Below are 12,141 nucleotides of genomic sequence, written 5' to 3'. Positions count from 1 at the left end.
CCTCAAACACAGACTGGAACCTCTTCTTCAGATGGGATTTAAGTTTATGTTGACAAAATGGGGCTAAAAGCTCTAAAGGAAGAGAGACTGTCATTAGCACTGAAACTATTCACATATAAAAGATCATCTCTTTTACTGCTCTTCTGACTGATATAAACCCACCATTTATCCATCAGGTTAAATTTTTTTTATAGAAATACTCTTACTGCTCTGCAGACGTTCAGCGAGCTCCTCCTGCTTCATTTTCCTCAGGAAATTCAGGCTGATCTTTACCAAAGCTTCTCTGCTCCACCTCTGCTCTTCATCCTCACCTTCCAACCCCTTCTTATCCCCCCACTGGCCCTCTACGCCTTCTGGGTCATCTGTTCTCAGAACCATCTGGATCTTCTTCAGCTCATTCTTCACAAAACTAACAATGTTTTCCTCCAGCAGCTGAACAGAACATAATGAAGGACACATCAGACTGAGATCATGGAGCCAAACATTAGATCCATGTTGGACAGACTGACAGTCCTCTGGTCTACAAAGTGTAGCATGTAGATGACTGTGAAGAAAACTCATGGAGAAGTAGTTGTAGTACATGTACAGACCATAAAAATGGAGTCAAGCTGGGTTTGATGCTGCTGGGCAGATGGACCACTGGGAAGCTCAGAGCTCTGCTGGTCCAATCTGTGGAGGAATCAAAACATTAACTCACATTCAGTAGAACAACAAACAGAAAAAAAGGTCCTTGTGGTGTCCTGATCCAAAAGCTAGAAATGGGGAGACCTAAACTCTGCTCAAGAGAGGAAGCACTCTCTTGAGCAGAGTTTAGGTTGCCATAGTAACTGTATTAAAACTTTGCTGATTTCTGAAAGGGTTCAGTTGTTCTATTTCCTAGGAACTTTGTATCTGGACACCAAGAGGAACTTGAAGTAGATGGTTCACCATAGTTTCTATTTTGGACATTTGAATTGCATCTAAAAGATTACTTGGATATTAATTAATGTAAAATAAATTGTTAGATGTTAATTTGCTAGATTATTACCGATAAGTCCTTTTTTCAAACATCCCTAACTCTACTTAAGGATCACTAAATCTAATCCTAGTCTCTGATCAGAGGCTGCAGCTGCTCTGTTTCAATGACTGACAGGAAGCTGGAGACACAGTTAGGAAGCCAATGACTGATTAGTTCATATAAATATTCCAGAGCAGCAGCCTGTGTGAGAACAATGAGAGCAAGTTAAACAGACAGAACAAAGTCCAAAGGAAGCTTAGAGGTTTAAATCCTAAGATGAATCTGTTTGCTTCATGATAAACCTGGTCCAACATGGAGGATTCATGGACAGAAATAATGTTGTTGTTCAGGGTTAGAAGAAGAAGGAGGCTGGAACAAAACATTTATTTGCTTTAAATTTAAGTTTTAATTAATATATTTGAAAAAATAAATCTTTAATATTCAAACTATAGATGTAAGCAAAAGTTAATTAATTTAAAATTAGCTGGACAGTAGGAAGTAAACTTTAAATATGTCAACATATTATTTATGTTTATGTTGTTAACAACTTATTTTGTTTATGCTTTATTTATTTATAAAACAGTAAAAACATGCCTTATTTTTTTTTTTTTTTTATTTCTTTTCATTCACAGTGTCAAACTCAAACCTTCAAGTTTAAATATGATCAAAGGAAGGGGTTGGGTTTTAATTTCGTCACTAATCTTGGATTTTTTTCCCCCTCTTTAATTCTTCTTAAAAATTGTCTGATTGCACATATGAATTTAAACTGCGAAATAAAAATGTCAGAAGCACAAATTGAGCAACAAAACAATCAACTAGAGTCTGAACTGGGAACAATTTCTTCTGTCATTGATTATTCCTGTAAAATGTTTCATCTGAATTCTGGCTTCACCTGAAATCTATCTGACCCCTGCTGGACCAACAGGTGAACTACAGACACTTAGAAACACCTCCAACAATGTTTACCCTGAACTAATGTTTACCCTGATTTAATGAATTAGACTGAATTAATCTAAAAATGCATCCAGAAAAAAGAAACAGTTTCATTAATAGGACTAAAACTGTGGGATCAAAACATTTCAATCTGAGTCAGTTCAGTTTCATAAAGTTAAGACATTTAGTCAGAGCTCACCTCATTGCAGCTGAAGGTTGATCTGATTTAAAATCGATAAGGCGACCCTTTGAGCCATCACTCTTTAAGGAAACACAGCTGGGTTCTGGTTTGAGGTTCTGTTGGATCCTGAAGGAAAAACCCTAAATTCAATCTTAGTCTAATAAAGTATTTGAAGTTAATCAGTGAAGCCCAGAACTCTAAAGTGTCCCACAGTGACTCTAGTTTGAACTGGCTCCAAATATTCCTGTTTTCACCGTAAACCATATATCAGCGATGGATTGATAATTAACTGTGATGATAATTAATAAGGGACAATATTTGGGTTTGTTAGCAGGAACTGAGCAATAATCAGAGAGTCTGGATGTAGAACAGTGTTTGATCTTTTCTGATCTTCTATCCTGACAAACTTTTTTCCTTTGGATCAGGGTCAGAACTGATTTCGCCATGAAAGAGCCAGCAAGAGAAAGACCCATGGCTGAAGGAAATTCCTGTTTAGCCTGCTCTCAAAACAATAAGAGTTATTCCAAATTCAGCCTACCCCCTTTATCTAATCTCCCCTGGATGTTATGGTGAAAGGGCACAGAAGACTGCTCCCCCCCTCCCCTACCCGCGAAACATTTGTGGATGCGCTCAGTGACTGTTGATACATTTCCATCTTATCAAGGACATTGCCTGTGGTCAGCGTTCATGTACATATTAAATGCATTCATCATACACACACAACAAATGTCTCAATATGTCAGATTGACACCATGTGACTCCGCCTCCAATGTAACCCTCTGCTGAAATGTCTGTCTTGTGTTTATGTGTGCTTTCTTGTGCAAGGTTTTTTGATATCTCAAACTGTATCCTGTTAAGGATAAAGTGTGAAATATTATTTTTTTTGCCCTCTTTTCCCCAATGTGGCTCCCATCTTTCCACAGTGACAAAGGCAGCGCTAGGTAACCGCCTGGACCTGGGCAGCCAGATAACCGGTGGGAACCTGGCAGCATGGCCCCAGTTAATCCGCCATGCTCTTCATTACTAAAGTAGTAGCAATCCACTGTTTGTAGAAGTTAGAATATCAACTTAAGCTTTTTACTTAAGTACAAAGTACAATTTAAACCTATTTATAGTACAAAATTAAAGTAATGAAGGAGAAAATGTTACGGATAGATGCTTTAAACATAATACTGGTTACTGTGGCACCTTTTAAAAAAATATTTTCCCACAATTCTTGATGACAATTTCCTTATACTTGTTTCTAAGTTTTAAAACTACAGTAGAAGCCATTCAAAATGTCCCTTCCCAGTCAAAAGCCAGCTGAATGGTGGCAAAATTCCCTCTAACTTCAAGACACTGGCCTTCTCATGGGCATGCATAATTTTTTTAGCCCGACTCCACCCTTTCACTAATTTACGGTCTGACCAGGAGATAAAACTGCTCTTTAGATCTTAATGTCCAAAAATCATGACAGAAAGAATATTTTACTACAAAGATAGATGTTTAAAAAGGAATTCTAGGGGCCAAGCCAAGAACCAGCCAAGGGCCCATCAAGGAAAGTGGGGAAATTTAGGATGGCTACAATTGTAATGGTAACAGTGTCAAACTTAAATTTGCATAATATTGAAAAAATTAAACAAGTTTTTGCACTACTGAGCCCAACCACAAAGAAATTAATTGTCTGGATAAAACAAATTATTTTTGTTTTGTTTTATTAACATATAAGCATAGTTATTACATATAAATACCAACAGGCCATAATGAACATGGGCTAAAATGAAGAAAAACTAAGGAATCTATCTTTAAAATGCAACTAGTAGAAAGTACAGATAATGAAAAAAGAATTTCAGCAAAGCAATTAAAAATGTTGTGATAATTCCGAAGCTACAGCTAGCTAATGCTATTTTGACGTTAGTGTTTGATATTGTGGCTCAATGTTTAATGGAGACAAAGTTGGCGAAAGAGAGACTGGTTTTGAACCAATGGTTCTACTGTTCAACCGTTATCGAGGGGGCCATGTACTTCTGTTGTGCTTATTTTTAAGTGTTTGGATTTGGATTGACTGTCATTGCATCACCTTCATGAGAATCTTATTCACATTCTACCCCTTTAAGCTAAGTATATGGGTTTTTGAGTACTAACAGCATGCTGCATATACTTTTTAATTTGTGCTTAACTCTGAGTGAAGCAGTCATTACAGTTTTTAGGTCTCACCACACTTAAGCTTCAGTAAACAGGCTTGCAATGGTTGAATATCTTATTGTTAAGTGTATCAAATGGAGCATGTGTGGGTCCACAGGTAATATATCGAGTTTTGAGTTTGTGTACAAGACTCTGAGAAGAATTGTAAATATTTTTAATCTGACTTAGATAAAACAAAACAGTTTTTTAATATAGTGTTTTTATGCTTATCCAGTGCACTAAATGCAATCATAGCAGGAGGATAAAACTTAAAGGAATAGTACACCCAAAACATGATTAGCCTTCATTTTCTACTCACCCCCATGCTGAACAAAACTCTGGAGTACTTTTTTGATATCTCAAATGCATCTGGAGATCTGGGAGGCTTCTTGCTGTCTGCTGACATTCAAATAATGGAGGTCTATGGCGCCCGAGACAGAAAGGTCCATAAAAGTCCATAAAAACGTGTCAATATTCCTCCATACTGCTCGTCCAATGTATTCCAAGTGTCCTGAGTGGGTAGCACCCAGAATTTACTCGAAACGAAGTCATTTAGAATGTTTTAGAGCCTAAACAGTAGTGTATAGGATTTCCTAATAGCGCCCCCATGCGCGCTCACGATTCTACGGAAGCCGGCAGACCAAACCAGCGCATTCAGCTCGGCAAAGAACTCATGCTCTTCCTCAACACTGAAGTCCTCAGACATTTTTCTTTCGTTGTTTCTTTCTTTGCACAGGTAAACAGCACATTTCTTCTTCTACGCTTGCATTATCGGCAGAGCAGACGCTGAATGCGCACTTTCTTCCGGTTTGGTCTGCCGGCTTCCGTAGAATCGTGAGCGCGCATGGGGCACTATTAGGAAATCCTATACACTACTGTTTAGGCTCTAAAACGTTCTAAATGACTTCGTTTCGAGTAAATTCTGGATGCTACCCACTCAGGACACTTGGATTACATTGGACGAGCAGTATGGAGGAATATTGACACGTTTTTGTGGACTTTTGTGGACCTTTCTGTCTCGGGCACCATAGACCTCCATTATTTGAATGTCAGCAGACAGCAAGAAGCCTCCCAGATCTCCAGATGCATTTGAGATATCAAAAAAGTACTCCAGAGTTTTGTTCAGCATGGGGGTGAGTAGAAAATGAAGGCTAATCATGTTTTGGGTGTACTATTCCTTTAAAGTACTGTATTTAAAGTTAAGACGAAGAAAGCGTGTGAAACTCAAAAGAAAGTGAAATTTATTTTTGATGGTTTTCTTTTATTTATGTTTTGATTAATTCTGTGGAATTTCAATTTTATGCCATTCCTTTCATTTTGCAACAAGATGTCAACTGCACTGGAAAAAATCTAAATCTAGATAAGTCACTTTTTCTTAAAATAAATTCATTTGTTCTTGGATTAAGGAGGTAAAAGATACATTTTGCCAATGGAACAAGAAAATTTACACTTGATATAAGAAAACACAATTGCATTGTCTTATTTCAAGTGCATATTATCTAATTATCTTATTTTAAGAGTAAAAATACTCATTACATTGGCATATTATTTCATTTACCTACTCAAATTAAGGGTAAATACGCTTTTTTACTTGTTTCTATATCGTTTTTCCAGTGTGATGTCTAATGTGGTTGAAAGTGAAAGGTGAAAAGCAATGAAATTCAGATTTTTGAAAAGACGTTGCAATGTCTTTAGTCTATTATTGGACTAAAGTGGGACAAAATCAGACCGACCAAACAGAGCACAATTTTAAAAAACTATTTCTCGAATAAATCAAAACTATGACGGACCAACAAGATTTAACCTCAATACAAACGTCTAAATGATGTCTAGTGTTTTTGGGGGAACAGTTCACCTGTTTGCTGATGAAGGTTGATCTGATTTATAATAATGAGGGACACCCTTTTACCTGTTGCTCTTTAAAGACACACAGCTGGGTTTTGGTTCTGGTCCAGGTTCTGGTTCTAGTTGTTTCCTGTGAATAAAAATTGTTAGGTTATGTTAATGCTGTGCTCTGATATGGACAAGAGGCCTGTTGGAGTAGGTTATCTGACCTCTGAGCTTTGCTTGGGTCCTCATGTTCTCCACACAGAGCGGTTTTAGAGAGAAGGACTCTGTCCTCTCTGTCCTCAAACTGATCCATGCTGCACACTTCACACTAGCTCACACACATGGAGCTGCAGCCAAGAATATACAGCATGAACAACAAACCCCTATTCTTATATTTCATAAAACATGTTTTATCTATAAACAGAAAGTAAAGGTTGTTGTTGATGCAATAAAGCCATTCCAGTTTGACCGGAAACTCTGACTGAAGGAGCCGCAGAATCCCAGAATGTAGCTCTAGGTCTTACTTTTCCTGTTGAAGCTGCTCAATAATAACAATTAAAATGTTAACATGAAGCAGAATAAAGACTGGAACTTCTGTGTTTCACTTGCTATCAAATTATAAAAGATGACAATATGCTCAGTTAAACTGTTAAGCTTTAAACTCATTCTATTTTTGGATAAACAAAAGGCAGTAGCAGGAAGCTGGTGTGTCTTTAACAACAAAGACGAAAGTTTCCTTCCTATAACCATTAAGAATACATTTAATTATATAAAGATATACTGTATAGGTAAACACATCTTCATCATTTTTACTGATTACATATGTTTTAATAATCTTATAAATATTAATTTAAACATAAAACTCATCAAACTTTTGAGCCCAAAAGGAAGTTTTCCAAAGATATCAAGTAAGGAAATTGTATAAATCAAAGTTGAACTCTGATGCAAAATAAACTTACGGTTTGTTCAAACTTCTCAAATTGATGAATTTGATGTTTGGATTTATGCTGTGATCCAGGTGAGCTGCTGCCTGGAGTAAGCCAGTTTCACATGTAATGTAGGCAGAGCCTTAAGAGACAGGTAGGAGGGGTAACAGCAGTTCCTCAGAAATTCTTTTTATATTATATAACTTTTGTTATGGGTTCATTTTCATTAGCAGAGAAAAAGTTTGATATTTCTATTTTGCTTAATGTTTGTGTTGCTGAGAAACTATAAAGCAATCAGAAAAAACTGAAAAAACTAATCCTACAGGCTGGTTGTTGTGAGTCGAGTCTGACTTTGTCATCAAATGTTGCTTTAATCAGCACTTTAAACAGCAGCAAACCATTTTAAAAGAGAGCAAACAGAATAGGTTCAGATGTGACGAGCACAAAGCAGCAGAATCATCCATACACCTTCAGCTCTGATAACCTTGTAGGTTGACCTCTGTCAGACGGAGACACAGAGCTACATGACAAAGATATGGAAGTTAGTTCAGTTTGTAACAAAAACTTTCTGATCAGGAAAATGCTCAACAGACGTGTTGATCTCCTTTAAAATTTGACTTCTAAGAAATTCTTCTAGATCAGTCATGTTTTAAAGCTTCACTCTACTGGGGAAAATATCCAACAAATCTGAAACCATGTGTTTCAGTCTGAAGCTATAAAGTAAACAATAACCAAAACATATCAGCATATTTGTTCACCAGTAACAAAGGACAGCTAAAATCAAAGTAATTCTGTGAGCCTCCAACACAAGCCAGGTACAGATATTGTTCCCTCCTTACATTGAACTTCAAGGATAGATTGGAGCTCATTTATAAACTGCAGACTGAAACACAAACCATTGCTCTGTGCAAATCCAAAGCAATGTTTTTTTCTACAAAACACATGACCTCCGACCTCTAGGCAGAGCTATGAAATGTTAAAACTAAATTCCTAATATATGTTGACCCAGTTGAACACAGTTCCTCTGATGCCCAATCCTACCAATTTATTCATCAGTAAATCCTAATTTATTGTTTTACACAGTAATACACTGTGTATTAGTGTTGGCGGAGTGTTGGACTATTGGTTAGAGCACTGCGCTTGTGCTCTTAGAAGATTGTAAGTATCAGGTTTGATCACCATAGCCTGCACTCTGGGTCCCTAAGCAAAACCCTGAACCCTTAAACCCCCACTATTAGGTAAAATCTCCTAGAGGCTCTAGTGAAATTAATGCTGTTGATGTTCTGGATCTGAACCAGTTCTGACTTTCACCGTTCACTTTATTCCTTTATAACAATGATTCCAGTCAATTAACAGCTTCTCTAATAATGTTCTAATCTATTTTAATTTTAATTTTTAATAATGAAATTATTCTCTATAATAATTGCAAATAAACCACAACTGAAAGGCAATTAAGCTCTATATGTTAATAGTTCAGAAATTCCCTCCATTACCTGCTTCACCTAGTTTCATATCAGCTCGATGGAAGTCAGAACTTTTGGTTCAACAGCATCAAATAAACAATTTTCTTCCGCATATCATAGGAATGGGATTTAGATTTTTTCTTCCATTATGGTTCTGGGCTGTGCTTTGTGCTTCTTGGATCAGACAAATTTGTTCAAGATTTACAAAATCCTACTGGAAGCATATTATTTTAGTTCTTTGTTCATTTCCTAGTTAGTACCACCTTTTTTTTTTTTATAAAACTGTGCAGATATTTTCTGAATTGCTGGGATTTTATTTATTTAAATTTGATTTATGCTTTGAAATATTCAATTTAAACATCATAAAATCTTTTCTTTTAATTTCTTATATTTACTGCCTATTTATTCTTAATTTTTTTTCTCTATAAAGCAAAGGGGCCCAACCATGTGATTTTTTTTATTTTATCTCATTGCTCTTTACTGAACTTTATTCCTGGCTTTGCTCACCTAATCAACACTTCCAGATGGTTTTAAATGTAGCTGTAGAGGCTAAAATCCTATATTTTAGGCTACTGGTTGCTATTACTGAAGGCGTTGGTTTTACGTGTGCTGAATGAAGTCTTTCATCCCGATCTTTACTTTGACTTATAAGGAAGTTCTTCATTCACATAACAATGTCCATAGTTTTACTAGTTGCAGGTTCAGACAGTAGACAAATACAGTATGGAATCCTTCATCGTCCAACATTTGTTGAAGAAGCACTGAGTGCAAAACCTTTCTGATCATTCAAATAAGGCGCTCCCAAACCCTGCCACAATGTGATCCAAATGGTGGGTTAAAAATCCATTTAATCCCATTGTGTGCCATGACCTTCTCAATTCTTTTATTATATAGAGAGACTAGAGCTTCTCGCAGCTCTCTTACAGCTTCTACCACAACTGGTTCTTCTGCACCTTGTGTGCTCACCCCTTCTGCAGCATGACCATTTGCCGCCAGGAGGTCAGCTTTATCCACAGCAGCTGGGGGCTCTGTGGGCGCTACCGTTTCCTTAACCGTTTCCTTTTGTTCAATGACACTGTCCTCTTGGTTTTCAGTTTCTGGTACGTCTACAACTTTGCTCTTGTCTGTAAAGGACTTCTCTTTAAAGTTATAATTGTATTGGCTTGTCAGAAACTCTTCAATCTTATTAACTGTAGTTCTGTTGACATGAGCTGATGGGTAGCCATTTTCTTGTATCCTTCTGCTGAGCATTTATAACCCATCCTAGAAGGCTTCTGATTAAATTGGGCCCTTCACACCTACTATTAACCACTTTAATGGCCACATTATTTTAGATGCATTGTGCCCACTAATAGGTCTACACCAGCATGTATGCGAGGAAAATGAATGTCCTTTTAGCATGACCATTTTGACAGCTCTTCCTCACTGATGATATTGTCGGTGGAGACTGGCATTTCCCTTTAAGTAAAGACAATGGGAAGCTGATGGAAATGGCTTCCATTTAATTCTAAGATCTCCAGCGCATTAATGATAGAGGTTGTCATAGTTTTACTATGACCCATTGTTCTGAGATTAATCTGAGTCTTTTGACCTTGAATGTTGAGTTCATTAAGAAGTCTTTCAGAGGAGAATGTAGCAGTGCTCCCTGGATCCAGAAAGGCCTACATTTTCACTTTCACAGGCAGGATAGGAAGAATCCTTTTTTGGTGGCCAGCCCCAGTATTACCACAAGTAGAGGAGGTTTTACAACCCTTTGCTGCCTGATCCAACTCTTTCTGATGGGGTTTTTCCTTCTATCCAATGTGCAAGATGCGGGGATGTCTTTGGTTACATTGTTTGCAAGTGATGCGCTTTTTGAAAGACGACTTGTTGTGGAAACATTGGTGACAAAGCTGTCTCTTTAAAACTGTGAGTTCACTGTCAATAAAATATGCCCCCTTGTGGCGATAAACACAGGAAAGGACAAATGGCTCCTACAGTAGCACTTAGGAGAAATAAACAAAACAAAAGACTTTCTATTGGTCTAAATCAAAGTGGAGGTGGCTGGGATGTCTTTGGTTACAGTGTTGGCAAGTAATGCGCTTTTTGAGAGACAAATTTTTGTAGTCATGGTTAACAAAAACATTGGTGACAAAGCTGTTTCTTTAAAACTTTGAGTTCACTCTCAATGAAATATGCCCCCTGGTGTCGATAAACACAGGAAAGGACAAATGGCTCCTATAGTAGCACTGAGAAGAAATAAACAAAACAAAATAAAATAATTTCTATTGGTCTAAATCAAAGTGGAGGTGATCCAGTTTTGCTGCTTGGCATGGGATAGTTATAAGCAACAGTTTGATGTAACACACAAGAGAGAAGCATGCAAATAGATGAAAGTGGTGCTGTCAGATTCTATAGTTCTGTTCATCAAGATGTTACATCTAATACTGGGGCACACAAGACTTAATAGCACAATACATTTATTAGGAAAAAAAATCCAAGAATATGAGCATTGTGGAGATTATGAGACAGTAAATCTTCTGATTTTAACTTGCATGAAATATAGCTAACAAAGGAGAATTCTGGCCGTCTTTTTTTATATTAGGAGCATAGTACAAGGAGGTATAAGGCAGTCCTGAATTTAATATCTTTTAATTTTGTTTTGTGTATTGTTGTCTGCTAAGGGGCGATCTCTGCCCACACTATCCTGGAAGGTGACATAATGCACCTCTAAGTTGTTTGCCAACCACCATTATACTCCAAAAGAAGATCCCACATGAGACATGGGTTTACTGAGTCGCCCCAACTAGCCCCTAAACACTACCACAAACCCTCCTTTTTGTTGTTGTTGTTGTTCTTTGCAGAAGCTCCTCCATTTCAAGGGTCATCCCAAACCACATAGTCAGTAAGGGGAGTGACCCTTTCAGCCCTTAAATGACTTTGGCAGTGGATGATGGTGAAGTAAACACTCACATTTGGATGTAGGTTCCACAAGGTAGGAAGAAGAAGAAGAACGCCATCATTAATTCCAAAACGGAAGGTCCTATTTAAATAGTTTTTTTTTTATTTGACTGTATACATTTATTTTTCAAGAAAGCAGCAAATGTTTTATCAAATGTCAGCCCCGTGAAAACCTTTTCATGTCTTTGTTTGGACAACATTTGAGCTGAAGTATTTGCAGAATCATTCAAATGACCCATTTGAAGTAGGGGAGAGTGGAGACAGGACAGATTTTACATTTCGATCAGTTTCTCATGTATAAGATTGATGATAGTTTAAGAAATAAAGCTCATATCTATCCCCCACACACCCATAGAGCTGCAATATGATGAAGCTTAATGTGTACACTTATGGTTTCGTTTTTCCAGCTTAAAGACAGCTTGTCTTCTATGCAGCGTAGGTGTGGTGTTATCTGAAAATTGGAACATGGAGGCATATTCTAAGAAAATCCACAAATGTCATGATACACATTCTCTCAAGGCCCATAAAGTCTTAGGGTTAAAAAAAAACAGCTAGCTGTGCAGCAATCACCTTTAATCAAACCAGGCACCAAGGGTAAGGTTGCAACTATTTTATCCAGTCCCACCAGTAGAGTCATTGCAAACAAAGTAAATACTTCCCAGACACAAAATAATCCACCAGCATTCATTATGCGTACAGATTCAAACA

The 12,141-nt window shown here is 37.2% G+C and overlaps 1 protein-coding gene across 1 annotated transcript in view; it reads right to left on the bottom strand.

The window, feature by feature from the left end:
• The window catches only part of LOC107100515 (NACHT, LRR and PYD domains-containing protein 12-like), a 69,157-nt gene extending 62,740 nt beyond the window's left edge, over positions 1-6,417 (bottom strand). Inside the window, exons 1-3 of the mRNA XM_015399030.1 lie at positions 6,329-6,417; positions 591-669; positions 207-432 (exon numbers count right to left, since the gene is read on the bottom strand). Coding sequence (XP_015254516.1) covers positions 207-432; positions 591-669; positions 6,329-6,417 — 394 coding nt within the window. The remainder of the gene's footprint in view (positions 1-206; positions 433-590; positions 670-6,328) is intronic.
• Between the last annotated feature and the right edge of the window lie 5,724 nt (positions 6,418-12,141).

Source organism: Cyprinodon variegatus, unplaced genomic scaffold (assembly GCF_000732505.1).
Source record: "Cyprinodon variegatus isolate N-32 unplaced genomic scaffold, C_variegatus-1.0 Scaffold981, whole genome shotgun sequence".
In the NCBI taxonomy this organism is placed as follows: Eukaryota; Metazoa; Chordata; class Actinopteri; order Cyprinodontiformes; family Cyprinodontidae; genus Cyprinodon; species Cyprinodon variegatus.
Note: the sequence above shows the minus strand (reverse complement) of the source record. Positions and strands in the feature narration are given on the sequence as shown.